The sequence below is a fragment of the Lemur catta genome, chromosome 3 (assembly GCF_020740605.2).
Source record: "Lemur catta isolate mLemCat1 chromosome 3, mLemCat1.pri, whole genome shotgun sequence".
In the NCBI taxonomy this organism is placed as follows: domain Eukaryota; kingdom Metazoa; phylum Chordata; class Mammalia; order Primates; family Lemuridae; genus Lemur; species Lemur catta.
This window is the reverse complement of record NC_059130.1, coordinates 79,467,533-79,491,275: the sequence shown is the minus strand read 5'-3', so window position 1 is coordinate 79,491,275 and position 23,743 is coordinate 79,467,533. Positions and strand designations below refer to the sequence as shown.

Genomic DNA, 23,743 nt, shown 5'->3' with positions numbered 1-23,743 from the left:
TAGCTAATGTGGGCCATAGATGAGGGGGAGGGCTTGGGAGGCCTATAATATATAGGAATACAGGAAAAATTTAAAAATAAGTTTTCTAAATAAATGTAGGGAAATCTAAATAAAAGAAACAGAAAAACACCTTAGTCATATTTTTGTTTAAGCAGATAAAGAAACTCTGAAATGTACCTATATAGTTTTTTCATTATATGTGAAAATAACTTATAAAAATGATTTACTAAATTTAAGAAAAGCAAATGTTTGATTATTTTTACTGAATTTTTAGTAACTATTTAACAGCTGTTTACTAACTCTTTAATAGCTTTTAAATAGTTTTCTGTTGTGGTCTCCATTAAGCTTTATTTTATTTTATTATGTTTTATTTTATTTTATTTTATTTTATTTTATTTTATTTTATTTTATTTTATTTTGTGACACAGGATCTTTCTCTGTTGCCCTGGCCAGAGTGCAGTGGTGTTATCATAGCTCACTGCAACCTCAAACACCTGGGCTCAAGTAATCCTCCTGCCTCAGCCTCCCAAGTAGCTGGGACTGCAGACCTGTGCCACCACACCTGGCTAATTTTTCTATTTTTTGTAGAGACAGGGTCTCGCTCTTGCTTAGGCTGGTCTTGAACTCCTGAGCTCAAGCTATCCTCCCACCTTGGCCTCCCAAAGTGCTAGGATTACAGATGTGAGCAACTGGACCTGGCCAAGCTTTGTTTTTGAAGAAGCAGAAAATGGGGAGAAGTGGCTTACATTGTGAATTAAACATTGTTCTATACCATGCTATTAGGCATCTGCTGGAAGACATTGGGAATTAGAAGCATTGGGAAAAAGTGATACAGCGTTTATTGAATAGGAAGAATAAGCCATAAGCAAAATAATTAGAAAGGGGCTTGGAACCTTTCACAGCGTAAGGAACATTACATCTTTACCCATCTATCTGCTCATTATTTAGCAAATGTTTATTGAATACATACTGTGTGCTATGTGCTGGGCATAAAATGGCAAACGGGATATTATCTCAATCTTGCTGTCAATTCTTATGTCTCAGTACTCTGTTGGAATAGGTCTGTGATTACAAATTAAAAAGAGGAGTTGATTATTTGAGTGCGTAAAGAACCTTGACCAAGGCTGAGCAGTCCCTTTCCAGAAGTACTTGAAGTGTACTTGAAGGGAGGTTTGAGGGGAGACAGCAGGGTCTGCAGAGAGCAGAAGGTGATGGGGGGAGAAATAGAGACATTCTCTTGACCGTTAACCTGTGAAGAGATGGAACACAGCTCCTGTGCGTGGAGTGTGGCTGGTGCTTATCTGGAGGGGGAGCAGAGTGCAAGATGGTGCAAGAAGGGGCTGGAAAGAGGTAGGGGGTTTCCAGATCATGTTAAAGGGTTTTCATGGTTTTGATCAGTTCTTTCTTTTTGCTGAGGACTTTCCACATAGAACTGTATTATTTTAGGAACTTGCCTAAGACCTATTGGCTCTCAGAATTGTGGAAATCCATTACTTCTGAATATTGTGATGGAAAGACAAGAACTGGTTTCCCATTGAATGGAGAGTGTGAATTGAATATATATGTGTGTGTGTATATATGTGTATATATAAAAATTAGTATGAGGAAGTTAAATTGCACATATATGTATATAGTGTAATTGTATACAATTATATATAATTGCATGTAAATTTGTATGGGCATTAAATTCTGTATATATAGCATAATTGTATACTATTTTTAATATATATAGTATAATAGTATGGGGGAGTTAAATTGTAAATAATACGAGTAGTAAAGCTAATTCAATTCAACTTTAGAATGCATCAAAAATCCTATTTTCAGCTGGACACAGTGACATGCACATATAATCCCAGCTACTTGGGAGCTTAGGTAGAAGGATTGCTTGAGCCCAGGAGTTTGAGACCAGCCTGGGCAACATAGCAAGATATCATATCAAAATAAAAATAAAACATAAAACAAAATCATATTTTCCAGAAGACTTCTTCCCTTTACCTAGTTTATCTTGAGTTTATATTTCCTTAGTGAATTCTAACTGGAAAGAAAGGAAGTATATTGCATAGTGGAAAAGGTAGATTAAAATAGATTGATTTTTAGAAGAGAGAAAACTTAGAGAGTTAGTAAATTGGACTGACTTACGAAAAATGAGCTACATCAAGGTTGAAAAGATTCAAGAGTAATTCATTCATTTGGGATTAATTAAGAAATATCCCTAAATGAACAAGCTGTGAATAGGAGTTCAGGTGAAGAAGTTGAGAAAGAAGGAAAGAAGGACATTGGAGATGGAAGAATGGAAATAATTCCTGGATATTGTCCTGTAGTATTTATATTTAAAAGGAAATGTTTTCTAAGGGTTGGAGGGAAGTTCATAAGCAGCATTCTAAATTTAAAATATATATATTTTGAAATTAGGAAAATCATTATGGAAGTAATATATGCATATAATAGAAAATTATAAAATACAAAAATATAACAAGAGATAAAGACCACTTTGACTTGGACCACCCTGAGACAACTAAGAAATATATTAGAATGTTTTCTTTTTATAAAGACAAGGTCATAGAATATAGATAATTTTTATCTTATTCTTTTAATATAACATAAGCCATTCCTAATACTAATAAAAGGATTTTTAAGCAGGATTTTTAATGCTACATGATCTGCCATGAGAGCCACCCACAATTTTGGCATCATAAATTGAAATAGTCACCTTGCTAGTTCCAAGGGAGAATCTGAAACATATGAGTCCCTGTCCTCAGAAAACTTAAAAAAATCTAATAGAGGAAGATTTAGCTGCACTGGGGACAGCATACTTAGTATAAATGAGTATTTAGTGAGTGATAAATGCGTGGTTCAGAACATTGTGGAAATAAGATAAGTTATGGAGGGAGAGAAAGATTCTCAGCTGGGTCATAAAGGGTGGATTGAATTTGGCTGAGCAGAGCAGAAAGGCAGTAGAGATTGAGGACACAATTTATACAAGAGCAGAAAATGCCAAACATGTTTGAGAAAAAAGAAGTAGATCAGAGTAGTTCATCAAGGGGTTTATGTAGGGAGGAATCCAAGTTGGAAGAGTACTTTGGGGCCAAACATGGAGGCCTTTGAATGCTAACCAAGTTTACACTGTGTCCTAGAAGTCATTAGTTACTGTATTTTGGTCCATGACAAAGTTTTGCTGCTCTGCTTTGAACTGAATGAGAAAAATAAAGGCAATAATAATGGACTTTTCATAATTCAAGATTTTACTCACAAAAAGGATTATTCTCTGTTCTGAAATAAATCCCTTCCTGTATTTTAAATGTTAAAAATGTTCTTTTATGAAATAATCATTACAGGAGTTTGTTTTTCTTTCCTTTGGTTCTCTCTTTATTGGTCAATAACATTGGTAGATCATTACACATTTTTGAGTTAGGAAATACCAGCATGAAGAGAGCATAGAAAAATAAATCTTGTGGAATTTTGCAAATTCTATTTTAGGTATTAGATAAGAATTCAAACTGGAGGGTGGACTTTGGGAATGAAGGGAGGAGATGGGTGAATGCAAGACAAAGAAGAATAAGGAAGAATTGTGGTGTTAATGGGTAAATAAGAAGAGGAGGCCATCACTGGTATTTGGGAGATAATAAAGTTAAATGCACTAAACCAGGTCAGAGTAAATCCTAGGCTGTCCTTAGGATGCACTTTAACATAAGAATTTAAAGACTGCTTCAGAGTCTGACTCTTTAGATAAAATGCTGGGCTTGTCTAGGCTTCAGTTTCTTAATATGTAAAATTTAGCTAAGTACTGAGAATGCTATTGTGAGGTTTAAATGAGATTAATGCACATACATACAGCACTTAACGCAGGACCTGACTCGTAAGTGCTCAGTAACTACTACAATAGTGCTTTGTTTTCTTTAGAGATGTTGCTAGTTTCTTTTAAAAATAGTCTTTTACCTTGGTTGTCAGTTGGGAGATTGGGAGAGAAAAAAGGGCTCAGATATAGATTTGGAAGTAATCTTTATGGAATCTCAAGGAGGAGGATTTGGCCTCTATTGACAAATGTTGGAAAAGTGAAGAACAGTGGAGACTGGATGAATCTGCTAGAGAGGAGATTACTGGTACAGTTGAGAATGTAGTTACCCCAGAGTAGTATGGGTAGAAATCAGATTGGAAGGGGTTCAGGGGTAGGGTTTGTGCAGTAATGGAGGCAGTGTCCATACTTGCAAAACCTTGCCAGTGAGGCCCTGTAAATTTTGTTTATTTTTCTAGCCAAATGCCTTTTAAAATGTGTGTGTATGTTCAGGGATGTACTACCTAATTGGTTAATTAGTTAATAAATGCTTTGATGAAAACTACTCTGAAGAGCTCTGTTATATAATTAATTATTTGAATAAATGTACTGAGTGAAGTAGTACCATAAACAACAGACTGCTTAACTTGAATAACAGCTTTTTAAAAATCAGGCTTTTAGATCACTTAAAACAAAAATGTCTTTTCTTGTATGATTCAGGGATCAAAGATTGAAGGAAAATGACCAGATATTGGCCATTAATCACACGCCACTGGATCAGAACATTTCCCATCAGCAAGCAATTGCATTATTACAACAGACCACCGGATCTTTACGTCTGGTTGTGGCCAGGGAACCAGTCCACACAAAAAGCAGTACTTCTACCAGCCTAACTGATACGACTCTTCCTGAAACAGTGAGTTGCAAATTTGGAAAAATACTTAATTTTGAATTATACCATTGATTATGAAGACATTCAGAAGGTGTCATTTTACTGATCATAGTTCCAGAAAGATGATTATATCCCCAAATGCAGCATTAGCAATATTTAAACAAGACGTTTCTGGAGTTGTGTTTTTTTTTCTTTTTTTTGGTCTTTTCAATGTCCTGTGGGTCTCCTTATTTAAGATTGTTGTTTAATATAGAGGCCAAATTGAAGTATTAGGTGCAATTTATTTGGTAATGGAAAGAGTCTTGTGTTCCTTGGTGATGTAGCCAGTTAATTAATTGACAGTTTTTAATAGAGACTTACTGTTGAATGTTTTAGGTAAGATTTGGTTATTTATTTCAAAAACATTTTTGTAAATTATAATGGGGGTTTATGACTACATTATTGATACTATAAAATTATAATAGTTTTCATGTAAGTATACATACTGAACAATTTAAAAGAATAAAAGTATATGTCTCTTTTGGGACGCCTTACACTTTTGTTTTATAACATTTTACAAATTTTGGCCTGCATCTTTAGAATGCAAGCTAATAAATCTTATTTTCTTATAACACTAAGTGCTAGCTGATTTATTTAATTTTTATTCATTGGGACAAAGGAAAAAATAGACTGTCTGGGTACAGTACAAGGTCACAACACAAATTAATATATAGGCATTTTCCCTATTGTAATCAGCAATATTTATACAGCACAATTTACATGATAAATGCAGTGAACAAAGTGGGACATTGTTTTAGCATATAAAGAACAAGGGCTTTGGAGTCAGGCTTCAATAGATTCAAGTCCATTTCTTCTACTTCCTAGCAGTGACACACCGGCAGCTTCCTTTACTTCTCCTACACCTTGATTTCTTTATCTGTTACTTGGAACTTATAATGGTATCTAGTTCCCAGAGGGGTTGTGAAATCTGAACGAGAAGGCAAGTGAAGGCTAAGCACAGTGCCTGGTAATCTGTGAATATTTGCTGCTATTATTAATTCAAGCATATTAAATTGGCAAACGTTATTGCTTCCCAGATACTAGATATAGTTCCAGACATGAGTTAATTAAATAATCCCACTATTCTTGTTTATTTTAACAATGCATAGTAACTTTGCAATTGAGGATACTAGAAAAACTAAGTAGTGAGTATACCCTAATGATCTTGAGAGGGAGGATTTTGTTCTATAGTTGGATTGTGTGAGTATAATGCACATTTCTCGTAGAAGCCTGCCAGTTAGCGGGAAAGCGCTTACATCTTTTAGTCTGATTTGTATAATCCTATTGCTGTATCTTCAGTTGGGCCTACCTTTCCTCTCCCTCATGAGAGTCTCCTAAATTAGTCTCTTTACCTCATGTCCTTCTCACCATTTCATTCTTCACATGGCTGCCAGATTAATTTTCCTAACTCACTGCTTTGTTCCTGACATTCCCTCTTCTAAGTGATTCCCACTTGCTTACCCAGTTAGACTCAATCTTCTGGCTGTATCTTTCACCTACTCTGTTATCTGGCCTAGTTTTGGTCTTGTATTTCCCTTTTGCTTGGATGTCTTCTGTCTTGGTAGTGCAATTTAAATGCCCTTTTTCCCTGAAGTTTTCCATATTTCTTCATTGGATTTGACTTCTGGCACTCACCTCCCCCCCTGAAATCTTTATAACATTTTATGAATTCAAGCAAACACATATTTATTGGTTCCTACTATGAGCAGGGCACTGTGCTAGATATTAGGCAGCAAGGACTGGGAAATGAGAAATGTTTCTTGTCCTCTTTGAACTGCAATGTCTTATGATCCAATATTTGGCCTTGTGTTTTAATTATTTGTGTTTTAGTTTCTCTCTCTACTGAATTGTAAGATCAATTAAGGGCAGCGACCATATGATTATCTGTCTGTATATATCTTAGTATCTATAAGATTGCCTTGAATAACTGTATGGATGCCATTTGTTACAAATCTGTTACTTTAGTAATTACTGTATTGGGAAACTAAGAATCTGTGTGTTTTACTGATACTGTGGCTCTTGTAATTAATTTGTAGGTTTGTTGGGGCCATATTGAAGATGTTGAGCTCATTAATGATGGTTCTGGATTAGGTTTCGGAATAGTTGGAGGAAAATCAAGTGGCGTGGTTGTGAGGACTATAGTTCCTGGAGGATTAGCAGATCGAGTAAGTTGACCTTCGTTGTTATCATTTTGGTTTTATAAAATTTAAATTGTATGGCTTAAAATGTAATTTTATAACATGAGTTGCTAGGATATTTGACTCAATAGCTTAAAAATGGTTTATTCCATAAATGTTAACATACACTCTGCTTCATTTTAAACAGTTCCTAAATCAACATTTTGGGGATTTTTTTGGTTGTTGTTGGGTTTTTTTTTTTTTTTTTTGCCTTTAATCGGCAGGCTTCTTGATTCCATCAGAGGACAATACTTTTTATTGAAAAGCATTGTTAATGAGTATTTCATTTTGAATATCTGCATTATTCTCCTCCAGTGTATCTTTCAGTGGCTTAAATGTTAAAATCAGAAGGTACGATGACTATAAACATTTGTCCCAATATGGTTGGTACATGGTAAGTTTCACTTGAATTAAAGTTTATGGTGTCATAAATTAAATGACTACCTTTTATTACTTAACAGTGTTAAACTGAAAGTGGGCCACTTAAAAACTTAGCAATGGTTTCTGCTTAGTTTTACATTGAAGAAATATTAGCACTACATTTAGTTTTTAGAAATTAGTTTAGAAATTTGATTATGAAGCCACTTACTAATAAGCCCAAATTTGGTAGACTGTCCATGATAGATCAGAAATAACTTTATTCTTATAATCAGAATAATATACAAAATTTCACTGATTATTGTCCAATTACATGTAAATTTATCCCTTCCAATAATAGACATCATAAGTAAAAAATGAACTTGCTGTGCAAATACAGCTTTGAGGCAAGTTCCTCAGCTCCTCATTTCTGATCAAGGTTGCTCCACCTTATACAAATTGTGGAGCCACTGATGTGCCTATCATCATTTCAACATCTAAGTTTATTTATTTAGAGCAGCAGTTTTCAAAGTTTGGCCTGTGGGCCTCTAAGAATCCCTGAGACCCATGAGGAGCGTGTCTATGAGGGGGCTTACAGGGGGTCTATGAGATCCAAACAACTTTTATAAGAGTATTGAGATGACACTAGTACTGATGATGCAAAAGCAGTGGTAGACTGAAACTGCTGGTGCCTTAGTGCAAAATAAGGCAGTGGCCACAAACCGTACTAGCAGTCATTGCGTTCTTTTCTGCCATGTGCTTGCAAAAGCAACAACAACAAAATGCCAGTTTCACTTGAAGTTTATTATGATGCAGTGAAAGTGGTTAATTTCAGTAAAGTTTGACCTGGTAGTACATATCTCTTTAATATTGTCAAAATGGGAAGTACCATGTAGCACTCCTGTATGCTGAAGTATGAAGATGATCTTAAAAAACATTTGCAAGATGAACTAACTGCTTTTTTATATGGAACAGCATTTTTACTTTTGAAAGAATAATGTACAGAAAAATTATATTTATTCAGACTTGAATATTTGGAAGACATTTCTTTGAGAATAAATGATATAAGCCTATTACTTTTAGGAAAACAATAGACAGTATTTGTTGGCAACACTAAAATTTGAGCTTTAAAGCAAAAATTAGAATTTTGTAAAATTCGTATTTTACTGTGAGCTTGAAACTTCCTATTTAAAGACTTTTCTGATTAGATTGTTGGTGATATTAACTAATATGATTGTTTTGATATTGTATAATGAAATATGTTAATGTTTGGAAAGTCTTCATAACTCTGTGAATCAGTGTTTTCTGAAGACCAACACGTGATGTGAGAAAATAATATATGGGTAAAAGATCCATTCACAATTCAAGATAGGTCACTGGATTTTAATGCAACAGTATTTGAAAGTTTGTTGATGTGGTTCCAGATTCCACATTGTAACTCTGTAGGAAACCACCACTTGTCAAATTTTGGAGTCACCAAAACAACATGTAACATATTGAATGCTGAAGCAGAGATGAGAAACAGCTGTTTTCTTTTAAGTCAGATATTAAAGCGATTTGTAGAAATATTTAAAAGTTCCACTCTTTTTCTAATTTGTTTTGAAAAATATAGTTCGTTTTAAAATAAAAAATATAAATGTTAATATACATAAACATACATATTAATAGATATTAAAATATTTTAAAAATTTCTCAGTGTTTCTCAATTTCTAATTCAGTATTGACTGAGATCACCTACATAAACAAAAGCTCTGAGTTTCTCAGTAATTGTTTATAGCTTTATTAATATATAATTGATAGATAATAAATTGGACATATATAAATTATATAACTTAATACATTTTGGCATATGTATATACTTTTGAATTCATCTTTACCAGTCAGGGTTCTCCAAAGAAATAGATCCAATAGGATGTGTGTTTACATATTAAGAGATTATTTTAAGGAATTGTCTCATGCCATTGTGGGGGTTGGCAAGTCTGAAATATGTAGGACAGGCCAGCCGGCTAGAAACTCAGGAATTGACGTGGTTTTGAGTTTGAGATCTATGGGGCAGGCAGGCAGGATTTCACAGGAAACTCTGACAGGATTTCTGTTACATTCTTAAGGCAGAATTCCTTCTCCAGGAAGGAATCTCAGTTTTTGCTCTTAGAGTCTTCAACTGATTGGATGAGGCTCACCTACATTATCGAGGGTAGGTTCCCTTTACTTAAAATAAACTGTAGATGTTAGCCACATCTACAAAATACCTTCACAGCAATGTCTAGACTAGTGTTTGACCAAATAAGTCAACACCACAGCCCAGCCAGGTTGATACATAAAATGCATTATACCAGCCATGAACACAGTCAAGATAATTAGCATATTCATCACCCTCAGCAGTTGCTTGTGCCACTTTGTCATCCCCATCCCTCCATCCTCAATAATTTTTAAGAGCATAAAGAGGTTGGTTTTGTCTTACTTAATCTGTTTAGTGTTCCTGTAAAGGAATACCCGAGGCTGGGTCATTAATAAAGAAAAGAGGTTTATTTAGCTCACAGTTCTGCTGGCTGGAAAACTGGGCATCTGGTGAAAGCCTCAGGCTGCTTCCCCTTGTGGCGGAAGGCAAAGGGGGGCCTATGTGTGCAGGGGTCACATGGTGAGAGAGGAAGCAAGGGGGCGGTGCTAGGCTCTTTTTAATAACTAGCTCTGAGGGACTAAGAAAGTGAGAGCTCACTCATTACTGCCATTCATGGGGGACCTGCCCCCATGAACCAAACACCTTCTGTTAGGTCCCACCTCCAACATTGGATCAAATTCAACATGAGGCTGGTGGGGACAAACGTCCAAACTATAGCAGGTTCTGACACCGGAATGTTTGAGAATGGTCATTTTCTGGGTCTTCAAAACACATCTGTGATCACAAAATAAATAATGTTCTGCGAGGGTTCTTTGAAATGCTTTTTTATTTTGTAAACTGGAAAAGGGTGAAATATTTAGGAAAATTTTGATACCTCTTCTCATTCCCCCTTTCCTCCCTGCCCCTGCCTTAGCAGTTTTAACAGGCTTGTTTGCTGGAGTAGCATTTTTTCCAAATGCAGAGTGGGTTAGTTACTGTGAAAACAAAAAATCAAACAAATGTAAATAAAATCAAATAGGTTTCTTTCCTGTAAGAATTTTCTGAGCTTTTAATATACTAATGTGCATTATTAATTTTCACAAGGAGAATATGATGTGCAGAGTTTCCCAGATTAATCCTATTGAGGCACTGTTGGGAAAAGCCCGAGTCTGATTTTCTCCCTTTCCTGGAAGGGATTGTCACTGTTTCAGATCATCACAGAGGAGGTAGGAGGTATGGCTGTCAAAGAGTCGTAAGTGCTCAAAGAGAAGCAAGTACTCATGCCAGATGCTGCTATCCGCCTAATGTATATTATTCTTATGTGACCCTCAAAACAGTCTTATAAGTTTTATTCCCAGATTATAGATATGGAAGCCATTAAGAAATTGCCCAAGGTTACACAGCTGGGTAAGTGACAAAGTCAGGATTGAGCCCATGTCTGTTTGATTCTGAAGTCTGTGCTTTACTGCTCAAATCTGTTATCCAAAGTTAATCCTGATGTTTCCTTTTCCTAATATACACCTGTGCAGAGTTGGCCACACCTATCAACAGGGAGTAGCAAACTCTAGGAACAACAGAGCTGCTGACTCTTTCTAGCCTAGACATAGGTGACAGAGCAGTATTCACTTCATTCTTCCTTTCATGTCAGCTAATGGCAGAAAAATCTCTCCAGCCTTCTCAAGTTATCTCCTTCCATATGTCTGACCCTGTTTGTTCCTTGGTTTTACTCAATGTTATGCTTGCTGTAACTCATGAAATGACTTTAGCTGCAGCACCCTAATACCCTAGTCTATGGTACAAGATGTGGCATTCACCCTCCCTATTATCTGCCTGTGGAGAAATTATTCTCAACCCACCTACCTTCCAGTAAGCCTTTTTGAAAGGAAAGAGCATAGGATCGTAGTGTGTGAGCTTTTAGAATCAGACAGATGACAGATGAAGGCTTGAATCCTGGATCCACCAATAACTCTGGGCAAATTACTACTTGGCTTAATTTTCGTATTTTTAAAATGGTCCCCAAGACCACCCAGGTTTGACAGTTTGCTAGGAGAACTCACAAGACTGTGCGTATAGTTGTACCCACAACTATGATTTATTACAGTGAAAGAATACAAAGCAAATTCAGCAATGGAAAACATCCATGAGGTGAAGTCTGGAGGAAACCAGGCACAAGCTTCCAAGAGTCCTCTCCCAGTGGAGTCACATTGGACACACTTAAATCTTTCAGCAGTGAATCATGACCATACATCTGTGATATCTACCGTGGAAGCCCATCAGAGACTTAGTGCACAGGGTTTTTTGTGGATGCTGGTCATGTAGGCCTATGTTGTCTAGCACGTACCAAAGTCCCAGACTTGCAGAAGAATGCAGGTGTTCAGGAGAAAACACATTGTTTGCACAGTTTAGGCCCTGTGAGCCATTTTTACCAGGGAATGGTGGGAACCCTCCCAGAATCTAAGCTCTCAGACTTTAGCCGAGAGGCAGCCTTGTGAGCAGACCTTTCAAAGAATGGCAGTCTTAGGCTTGCTGTTAACTCTTTTATTGCCAAGAGATAATTATGCTTGCCTTAAAAAAAGAAAAGGCTGAGTGAAAATTAAATGTTAATCAATGTAAAGTGCTTAGCATGATGCCTCTTAGTTCCCTCTCTCTTTCCTCCCTAATCCTTTCAGCTGGAATGAAATATAGGAGCTGGGTTGTCCCCTAGCTGACCTTTCCCTGAGTTAACTGTGCACTGTTGCTGAGTCTTTACAGGTTGTTGCTCATGTAGCCTGATCAGAGCTTTAACAAAATTAAAGGGAATATTGTTTTAATTAAAATGTACTCATGTTTTGAATATTAATACTCATTGTTGTCTATGGCAACCATCATGGTAAGGGAATATGGATGCCTTAGGTCATTAGCTCAGATATGATCAAGATTGATAATGATTATAAAGTGATGCCTATATTCTGCTAAAGGGGTTAATACTATTTTATTCAAAGAGTATAAAATTCTATAATAGGAAGTTAGCAAAAGAAATCAGTATTTTTCATTTAAAAGGGTTTCATAAAATAGCTCCTTATAGTTCCATTTGTGTTTACAGATAAGTCAATGTGTGTGGTTAAAAGATGGGGTAGAGTGAAGGGAGTGTGGCAAAAACACCTAACTTAGGTCACCGCAGCCTAAAGAGCTGCAGGAATGGACGTATTTGATGACTTGCTGTGAACGAGGCACCAGGCTGTTTTACATATAGTATTGAGTTTGATGCTCACAACTCAATGAGAGAATTTATTCTCATTTTGCTTAAGAGAAATCTGAGATTTAGGTAGGGTAAACAACTGACCTTTGGCCATACATCTTGAGTAAAGCAGAGGCAGGATTTGAACTTGGGTGTGTCTGCGTCCAAAGCCCTTACTTGTCTTTCTGTTATGTACTGCCTCTAATGTTACAGAGTGAATGAAATGGAAAATAGCATTCATTTTTCTTTTAAAAAATTTATAGCAAGCTTTTTAGAAACATTTATTGAGATCTGGTTACAATGACCAATTAATGTAATTAGGGCCAATTTCATGAATAGGGAAATACATGATGTGTAAGGGAAGCAAAAAAGGCCTATCTACCTGTAAGCCTCAGATGCTCCTCCAAAATACACAGTACTTGAAACACACATCTTTAGAACAACATTCTAATCAGTTGTGGCAAATGTTTAAAAATTTTTTAAGAGCTGGTTTTTGTTTTGTTTTGTTTTGAAATTGATAATGGGCAGTGTAAAGCTTGTTTTGCAGAAACGTCTTTCATGTGGTCTGGAAAAATTCTAGGGAAATCAGGTACACTGGGATACTCCATTGTCTTCGGAACACAGCCTATTTAAGAGTTGTCATAAGTTATTGACATTTTGGTATGAGGTGGTTATAACATAAGTCTACTAATGACCCAGTCATCTTTAATACTAAAAAGAAATGGAACCAAGCAAGGGTTGGAGGGTGGATGTGGACTATGAGGAACTTTCAATTTAGAGTAAGCAAGGCCCAACTTGAGGTCACTAACTGGTTGGCTATTCGCAGGCAATTTTGCTTTGAGTGATTTGAGTAGGATAGGATAGGTATTCTTGGATTTAATTTCATCCTTTTAATTCCCTTAGGGAAAATGTATTTATTTTATTTTACAAAGTTACTATTTTCTGTCAATGACATGTTGCTTTTTGATTTAAGACCAATAATATAACCAACCTGGAATCCAACATATTAGTGATTTTGTTTTCTGAGTTGTGAAAGTATTTGGTGCCGTTTTTTAGTTTTTGAAGAAACTAATTTGATTTCTTCTTTTGTAGCTCAGGCCTGAATTCCTATAGGTTTTCAAACAATTTTTGAATTGAAATTATCATCCATAACAGCTTATCAGAGAACTTAAGATGCAAAGTAATGTGTTTTTTTTTTTTTAGCCCAAAGCTGCTAATTTGGATTAAAGTACTTTTCTTTTTAGCTGTGTAAATGATGATGTTAGTGTTTTCACTGTATTTGTACTCTGTTGCATTATCCGTTTTAATTTTTCTGCCTTCTATGCTATCTTTACCAATAGGCATAATTTTTTTTTCTCTTTTGAAAGAATCTGTGGATTAATAAACTTTTATATGGAAGGTTTGATTAGTACACTATGTACTTGAGTCTTGGCATAGCTATTTATTGGCTTTCATTGATTTATGATTTCTGTTAAAGAACAAAAGGGACTTTATGCCTTTTAGTTTCCTCACACAGTGGACAGGTTATGGAAGGAGAATGTTGATCAGAAAATATCAATAACATGCAATGTTTGGGGCTTCTGGACTTAGAAAAGGTAGCTGTCATTTTCGTGTCTTCCTATCAACCTAATGACTATTTTTGTACTTATGAATTCCTTAGAACACCTGTTTTTCTGTAAGAAGAAAATGTTTGACTTTCAGTGACAGATGCAAATTATCTACATCATTTTAAATTAAGAGTTGAGGTAAAATAGGAAAAAAACACATTGCCTAGGAAGTGACTAAATATATACTTTATGGTAAAATGCCCTTTGGCTGAGCCAAGTCTGAAAACACTTACTAGACATTTTCTTTATTCTTTGATCAGGGTGCTATTCTGTTCAAGAATAGTTTGATTTATACAGGCAGCTCTACCTTTATTTTTCATCAGGACCACTGACTTTCTCTTAAGTAGTTGTTTATTTCAAGTCTGTTGCATGGATAAAAACACTATCAAATCATCATTATTAAAGTAGAAGTCCAGCAATTCTTTATTCCTTTTTTCACAATTATGTCCTCCTTTCTTCTGTTTTCTTTCTCTGAGTCCTTCCAGATGTTTCTGAATTGAATGGCATTTCTACTTGCAGTCCCTTCTGGTGCCTTCTGTAGCATTTACAACAAATCACATAGCTTTGTACTCATTATTTCAATCTAAAGCCTTCATTCATTTAGGTTCCTGTTAAAATTGGAGAAAAGGAAGGATAGGGCATAGACTTTGCAGTCTTAAGGTTTTTAAAATTTTTTCCTTCAAAGTTGCATTTACAGCTTGTAGATGGTGCCACCTGGAACTGGGATTGTAAAGCCTAGAACCAAATCAACCCCATGGTCAGTGCTCTATTCTCAAGCTTTCTCTCCACGTTACTGTATATGTTATCTATTTTTTCATCTTCATTTTATTCAAACTTTTTGACAGTTATAGATAATTTCTTGGAGAACAGGAAAACAATAAGCTTATTATGTACTAGCAGCCTTTGTGTATAAGAGGTTAACTTGCTATAGCAGTGTTACTCTAGAGAAATCGACGTATAAGGCAAATAATTAAATGAGGAGAATAGTCTTCAGTGAGTAGCTTGGATTGAATTTTGGTTCTGCCACTTATTAGCTTTGTGACCTTGGTCAAGTCAGTCAACCTTTTTGAATATCAATTTTCTCATTTGAAAGTTCTCCTCTGAATGAGATGATATGTGAAAGTGATTTTTAACCTTTAAGGTGCTCTGTAGGTATAATTTTTTTTTATTTTAGACCAGCCGTGTTGACATTTTGGTAGTTTCAATATACTACAAGAAAGATAAGGTGAATTCAAAATTTATGATAAAACGAATTTAGTAAAAATCAGCTGTTTCAAAAATTTCATGAACAAAGAAAGGAAATGAAAACATTTTGAACTGATACACATTTTGTTAAAGTATATTTTGAACTTTTCTGCACATGAAACATACATACCTGTAAAAGAATGTACACAGTGTCTGTGTATACTTTAATAATAATTATAACAATAATTACTGATGTACATACTGTCCAGCTTAAGAAATAGGACATTACATATCCTTTCTTTAAACTCATCCAGAATCATGACTTTAAATACCTCCTATATGCTAATAACTCCCATATTTAACTGTGTGGTCTGGACTTCTCCCTGAATTCCAGATTTATGTTATATACCCAGCTGTACACTTGTCTCCACTCTGTCTAATAGGCATCTCAGACTGAACATCTGTAAAACAGAACTGATTTCCACCTCACCCATCTTTTCCTTCTTGATCTCAGTTCATAGCAACTCGATCTTTCCAATTGCTCAGGGGAAAAACTTGAAGTTTTGATTCCTTTTTTCCCCCTCTCATACCCCATATAGAAGCTATCAGCAGATCCTGCTGACAGTTCACTAAAAATACATCTAGAATATCACTTCTCAACACCCTAACTGCTAACTTAGTCTGAACTATTGTTATCTTTTTCTGGATTATTGCTAAGGCCTCCCAACTGATATCTCTGCTTCTGTTGTTTCCTGGTCTGTAGTCTATTTTAAGCACAAAAGCTTGAAGGATCTTGTTAAAAAGTAAGTCAGATAATGTCACTTGTCTGATCAAACCCCTTTTCAATGACTCCGCTTCCAAATCATGCAAAGAAAATGCCCTATACTATCTGACCTTGTTAACTCTCTCATTTCTTTGACTGCTCTCCTCTTTCTCTTCTAGCCACACTGTTCTTCAGAAATGCCACTGAGCTTATTGGCCTTTGGAGCTCCTAGCTTTATGCTAGAGGGTTCTGTTCTGACCTCCTTCCCTTCTTGAGGTCCAGGGCTTTCTGACCTCTTCCTTGAATACATGGCCATTAGTATCCTGGCTCTAGACCATTAGGCATGACTTGATACCTTCAAGCAAAGGCCTGTTTTAGAATACTCATTACTTTTCTCATTTTGAACCTTTCTGTCTTTTGTCTTCTACAAGGAATTCCTTTACTATTTTGCCAACATAGCCAATTATTAAACTATCATATTTTGTTCAGCATTTTAGGTGGCTTCTTTATCAGCCATTTTGTCAGAACTGACAGTCCAATGCATTGTTATTAACTAGTGAAGTTAGATCATTTATTTCTTGAAATGATTTTGTCTTTTTCTTGGTTTGAAGGATGGAAGACTCCAGACAGGGGACCACATCTTGAAGATTGGAAGCACAAATGTGCAGGGGATGACCAGTGAGCAAGTTGCACAAGTTCTCAGGAACTGTGGCAGTTCGGTCAGGATGCTTGTTGCCAGGGACCCAACTGGTGAAATTTCAGTACCGCCTCCTGCCCCTACAGCCTTACCTGTTGCCCTGCCTACTGTAGCCAGCAGAAGCCCTGGTTCTGTGAGTATACAAATCATCCTTTCATCGTAAGTGTGATACACTACAAGATAAGAAATTCTTTCAACTCAAAACACTACGTTAGTATGAGTTGTGTCCCAGTGCTCACCAGTGGAGCAGAAGAAAACCCAGTTTGAAGACACTAGGCATGTTTGATTTTCTGTTTTGCTGTTTCTCAGGGTAAAGTCATTCAACCTCCCTGAGCCTCAGCTACTCATTTGGAAGTTGGAGACTAATAATACTTGCCTTGTCTATTTCATTAGAAAGGTTGGTGAGGAGATGCCCAGATGGTGGAGAGAAAACTGTAAATACTGGTTAATGTATGAGAATTATCACTAATAACAACAGACTGGCCAAAGGGAATGGACATCAATAATATTTATTATAATTATTATAGTTATTAATAATCAATATTATTAATTATCAAGCACCTAGAATTGTTAAGGTCCTTCTGAAATCTTCACAGTAATTCTGCAAAGAGGTCTTATCATCCACTTAATAGATCAGGAAACGAAAGTCAACTTATTAAAGGCCTCACAATTGGCTGGGTGCGGTGGCTCACGCCTATAATCCTAGCGCTCTAGGAGGCCGAGACAGGAGTATTCCTTGAGCTCAGGAGTTTGAGGTCAGCCTGAGCAAAACCAAGACCGCATCTCTACCCAAAAGAGAAAAAAAATTAGCTGGATGTAGTGGTGCGTGCTCATAGTCCCAGCTACTGGGGAGGCTGAGTCAGGAGGATGGCTTGAGCCCAGGATTTGAGGTTGCAGTGAGCTATGATGATTCCACTGCACTCTAGCTAGAGCGACAGAGTGAGATTCTGTCTCAAAAGAAAAAGAAAAGGCCTCATAGGGAGTAAGTTGCAAAGCTGGAATTTGAATTCAGATCTTTCTGGTCCATTCCAAGCTCTTTTCCACTATCTAACCAGCTCTGAATGAAGACATAATAAGGTAAGAGCAAAGAAATAGTTTTTTTTTTTTTTTTTTCCCTCCAATCATCAGGCCTAAAGTGTCTGAGCAAAGAAATAGTTTTAAAAAGGAGGGATCAGGAGGAAGAGGAAAGAAAAGCGAAGTGATTATAGTGGAAAAGGGAAAAAAGCCACCAGTCATCATCACCTGAGGCATCACTCAGTGTCTTCTGGAAAGTTGTTAGCCTTTTTCTACTTGGAACCACATGAGTGGAAGTTTTCTATCTGAAGTGTTAGAACCTTTTTACAAAAATTTCTCCAATTTCTGGTTACAACCATTTTCTTTTCCCTCCGTTACTCTAGTTCCCTGGAGCCTTTCACCTTGTAGCCAGGGACCAAGGTAGCTATATGATAAGTGGGAACTTGATCCAATCAATTATTTACTTTCTAATGTTAATGTTTTGAATTCAAAACAAAGTATTATGTGTTTGGACACCTTCTTTCCAGAAATTTTTAGAAGATGAGTATTGAAAACAAGTTTTAGTTCAATATTTTTTATATTATTTAATCTTATCTTTTGTTTCTAAATTTTTTCTTAGGCTTGTAGTTCTTTCAGATACAAATATAGCCTGTGTTTTTTCTAAGTGACTATATTAGTTTTCTACGGTTGGATAACAAATGACCACAAATTTAATGGCTTAAAACAATACCCTTTTTTAGTTCACAGTTCTGTAGGTCAAAATTCGGGGTAGGGTTTGGCTGGACTCTATGCTTGGATTCTTACAAGGCCAAAATCAAGATGTCGGCCTGGCTGTGCTCTTTTCTGGATGCTCTGGGGACTGTTCACTTCCAGTCTCATTCAGATTGTGGCAAAATACAGTTCCTTGCAGCTGGAGGACTGCAGATCCTGTTTCTTTGCTGGCCATCAGCCCAAGACCTCTTTTAGCTCCTTCAGGCCCCCCACGTTCCTTCTCACTCAACTCCCTCCATCTTCAAACCACAAGTTGAGTCCTTACAATTCAAATCTTTTTTACTTCCCTTTCTGCTACCAGCAGGAGAAAACTCTGCCTTTAAAGGGCTCCAGTGATTAGATTAGGCCCACCCAGATGACCTCCCTTTTACCATGTAGTGTAATATCAATATGGGAGTAGCACCAGGGGTTAAAGATCATGTGGGCCAGCTTAAAATTCTACCTACCATAGGTGCTAAGAAAATATTCAGCAAACCTTGCACAAATAGACTATGTATGCACAGTTATTTAATTTAACATATAGAATTAAATTTGTTTTTTCATTTTAGGGCAGTTCTCTTTCTGAAACTTACAATGTTGAACTCATTAAAAAAGATGGACAGAGTCTCGGGATTAGAATTGTTGGCTATGTTGGAACAAATCATACAGGTAAATGAATTATTTCTATTTTATATTTGGAAATAATTATAAAGGATGTTAAGGTTTCTAGACAGTCAAATTAAATAACTGCACATTTTAATTTAAATCTTGAACAATAAAACCATGAGCTTATAATAGCAACCAGTTACTTCTGAGTGACTACAGAATCACCTTTTTATCTCAATAGTTTTATAGCTGGCTTGATAGTCATTAATAAAAGGATATAGTTTTCCAATTCAGTGTATAATATTTGAATTGTACCTCCTCTCGCTTCTAAAATAGATATATTTTGAATACTGTTAACATGAGTATGTTTGTCATAAAGTAAATTGATTACTGTACAATATTTCATATTGTGAGTGTCCAAAAAGTGTCACTATTATGTTCAATCACTAAAAATAAGTTAAAACAAGTATTTTCATTAGAATTATTTTTCTTTCATATAAAACTAATATAAGAATAAATACATGGCTCAAGTATCTTTGAATAAAACTCCCACCTGCAAAGCTCTGGTAACATTCACTATAAGTTATTCTTTTATTATAGGACAATTATTAGGGTAAGGTAAAATAAACCTTTCTATAAATATTTGCCAATAACATGAAAATTCAGAGTTATGAAGTGTTCTAATTTTTATTTAAAAAATGAGATTAGAGAGTTAATTTCTTTGAAAAAAATTGTTATTTTGCATACTTACAGCAGCTGGAAAGATTAAGAGTGCTAATGTATTCAAAGTCCTGAATGAAATTCATGTCAGACCACCTTGTGCTATTTTAGCCTAATGAAATATCTTTTTTCAAACCTTTAGATTCTTGTAAGTGCCACCTTTTTTTAGGTTCAGAATTTAAATGAGTTCCAAAAGAGCTAAGTATGCTTGTATAATAATGTTGCAAGAAAACTATATTGAGTAGTTTCCAATATACTAAGTCTGGTTAGAGAAATCATGACTTAGTTCCTAAACTTATGGTTTTAGATCCTAAGTGAAAGTAAATGGTAGAAAATTGAGAAAATTTGATGTTTATGTTGCTGAGTAAAGGAAAGAACCATTTTCTTGTTTACTCTCAAAAGAAATTTTTGGGATGGGGTGGTTTAGGACAGCAGAGTTCAGGTGAATCCAGACACTGGAAACTTTTGAAACTCAACATGCTTTTTAACAAGTAGTCTTTCAAAATAATTTTTGCTCTATTCTATTCATTGGACTTTTGAGGGTTTACTTTATATAGTTCTGTAGAGGGTAGAAAAATGAATATAAGAAAAATTTATTTAGGGAGATAAACTATAAACAACTCTTAGTTTAAGGATAAATGAAATGTATATTTTATAATAGCAGACATACAATCATCTCTATTGCTCCAAAACCCCCTGTGGATACGAAAATCCTTGAATGTTCAAGTCCCTTTTATAAAATGGCTTAGTTTTGCATGTAATCTCTGCACATCCTCCCTTATACTTTATCTCTAGATTATTTATAATGCCTAATATGAAGTGAATGCTATGTAAATAGTTGTTATACTATGTTTTAAAAAATTTGTATTTTTTTATTGTTGTATTTTTTTGTTTGTTTGTTTGTTTTTTGAGACAGAGTCTTGCTCTGTCACCCTGGGTAGAGTACAGTGGCATCATTGTAGCTTATTGCAACCTCAAACTCCTGGGCTCAAGTGATCCTCTTGCCTCAGCCTCCCAGAGTGCTAGGATTACAGGCATGAGCCACCGCTCCCAGCCTGTTATTTTTATTCTTGTTTTTTTTTCCCCAAATATTTTCGATCTGTGGTTGGTTGAATCCAAGATTGGTGGAATCAGCAGATGTGGAACCTGAGGATACAGAGGGCCCACTGTACAAGCAAACCATCATAGTACGGCAAATAACAGATTCAATTTGACGGACGTAAATGGAGAATTCACAGAGAAGGAGGCATTTGAGCTAGGAATGGAAAAGAAGAAGGATTTTGATACATGGGTCAAGGTTGAGGGGGAGAAAGAATTAAATTGAGAAAGGGTATAAAATCATGAAAATACTTGGTGTTTTGGTGTGTCTCGACTTTTATTTTGTTGGAATGATGTAGTAGAAGATGAAGTGAAAAATAAGTTTGGAGCAGATTATGGAGAGCCTTGAATACGATTCTATGAAATTTGTATATTATTTTGTAGGCAATGGGAATTCATTGATATTTATATTTCTTCTATAAATAATGTTTTGAGTTCATTTCAAATTAAAAAATAAAAATATAAAATCATCCAGATCTATGGCTTTTTATTTTCCAATTTCCCTTCCAGTCCTTGCCCACAGGGATCCATGCTTTTTATGTAGTTAACAATTTTATAGCCGTTTGTTTCTATTTACATGTTTTATAATATAAGGATTATTTCATGTTGCTGAGCTCATTCTAGGTTTTTTAAAGGTCATGTGTACTTTTCTTTTTTCTGTGTTTGGGAAGCTCACATGAGCAGCGAGCTAAGTATAGGCAAGGAGACCTATTAAGGAGACTCTTGTCATAGTGCAGGTGAAAAATGATGGAGGATTATGCCGAGTCAGCAGTAAGAATGGAGACAGACCAGGAGAAGAGGGACAGACTTAACCTGGGCTCTCTTGAATCCCAGCTTAGATTGGAGTGCATTTCATCAAGGTTCCATTACCGATTATTTTTCCAGAAGAGCAGTCATCAGTCAAATCATTTCGAATTCGGGTCGCTTGTGATGGTGACAGTTTGAAATAATCCATCAATTTCTCTGCTTGTGTTCAAAATAGTATTTATCAAGCCTCCAGTCAGCCCCTTTAGCTAATTAATCTCTTGATATGAATTTTGCAATCAAAGCCTAATTAGAGCTTTTTTCCTTTTTCTTCATGTCTGTGCATCTTTAGGGGAGGCAGCAGGGATTTATGTGAAAAGCATCATACCTGGCAGTGCCGCGCACCACAATGGCCACATTCAAGTGAATGACAAAATAGTTGCTGTGAGTAACTGTCCTCTGTTTTAGATTTGAATCCAGTTCAAAAAAAAGGTTGATTTTTATTATAATATGTGTGAGAGAATGATGACTTAATATAGTTTCATACGGTTTTTTGAAAAATTAAATTTGTTAGTACAGTGAAATCTCATTAATTTGAACTCTTACGGTCCTAAATTTGATTTTTTTTCATTGTCACTGAAGAAAGGATTCACTAACAACATTGGTAGGAAAAATGTATATAATTATATAATGGAAATATATATATTTATATACATATGTATTTGAAAGATGTTCTAGCATTCGCATAGAAAACGCTTTTCAAGTATCTCTTTGTGTTCTTGAAACTCATCCATTTTGTATACAATTAAGCCATTAACTAGCTCTTTTCATCTTTTTGAAAGTAGTTTTTCTACTAACAATAATTTTGAGTACACCCAAAATCGAGATTTTTTTATGTTTTTGAGAATATAATAGTTAACATATCAATTAAAACTGATCTCCATTTAGTAGAAATTAGTTGAATTTTCATATATATTATAGTATCTGTACACACGCATACTATAAATAGATACACACAAAGACGTTGATTTACATAGAAACAAATGTTGGGTGGTATGATTTGAATCTTCGTCCTTCAAATCCGTCTAAGAAAGCACATTTCATGACTCTTGGCTTTCACATTAATGGGCTTAGGAAATGTCTTTTGGTGATTTGCAGAGTCTGGATGCTTTGGAGAAAATACTTATGGGGAAAGTTAAAGTACTTATGGGTAGCTTAAGAAGGTTGAGAGAGGAAGCCTATTGGTCCTGATGACTTCAGAAATGTGGAATTGAGTTGATTTAGATTAAGAGTACCTTTTTTTGCACATGCTTCCATTAGAAGACCTAATGGAGGGAGATCAGTGTGTTTCTTTGGAAGGAATCATAGGGTGATATGATAGAGGAATGAAGTACTGAATGATCTCTACAGTTTTCATGATAATGGCTTTTATTAATACATCTTGAGAGCTGTGTTTAATAATTGACAGGCTTTTATAACATTTTGAATTTTGAATAACATCAGAGATGAAAACCCTTTACCTCTCTCAGGCTATGAGTTAAAATGTGTGACTTAAAAGTACAAGTTTGAATTTGCTTTCTAATGTGTAAGGAAGTTTGTCAGTATGTTTTAGTACTAGTTTTGCATTCTTATTGATTGATTGAGACAGAGTCTCACTCTGTCACCCAGGCTAGAGTGCCGTGGCATCAGCCTAGCTCACAGCAACCTCAAACTCCTGGGTTCAAGTGATCCTCTTGCCTCAGCCTCCCAAGTAACTGGGACTACAGACACCAGCCACCATGCCAGACTCATTTTTTCTATTTTTAGTAGAGATGGGGTTTCGCTCTTGCTGAGGCTGGTCTGGAACTCCTGAGCTCAAGCCACTGTCCTGCCTCGGCCTCCCAGAGTGCTAGGATTACAGGCATGAGCCACTGCACCTGGCCAACTGCATTCTTACTTAAAAATGTATTCCAAAGTCTATTATAAATCATTCTTGGAATAAAATGAATTGCCTCATTTTATTTAACC

At 35.7% G+C, this 23,743-nt stretch overlaps 1 protein-coding gene across 8 annotated transcripts in view; it reads left to right on the top strand.

Moving 5' to 3' along the window:
* PATJ (PATJ crumbs cell polarity complex component) overlaps positions 1-23,743 on the top strand; it is a 337,132-nt gene that overhangs the window by 21,998 nt on the left and 291,391 nt on the right. For all 8 annotated transcript variants that reach the window (XM_045547880.1, XM_045547882.1, XM_045547878.1 and 5 more), the window contains exons 6-10: positions 4,493-4,688; positions 6,740-6,868; positions 16,719-16,937; positions 19,138-19,237; positions 22,089-22,180. In XM_045547880.1, the coding sequence (XP_045403836.1) occupies positions 4,493-4,688; positions 6,740-6,868; positions 16,719-16,937; positions 19,138-19,237; positions 22,089-22,180 (736 nt within the window). The remainder of the gene's footprint in view (positions 1-4,492; positions 4,689-6,739; positions 6,869-16,718; positions 16,938-19,137; positions 19,238-22,088; positions 22,181-23,743) is intronic.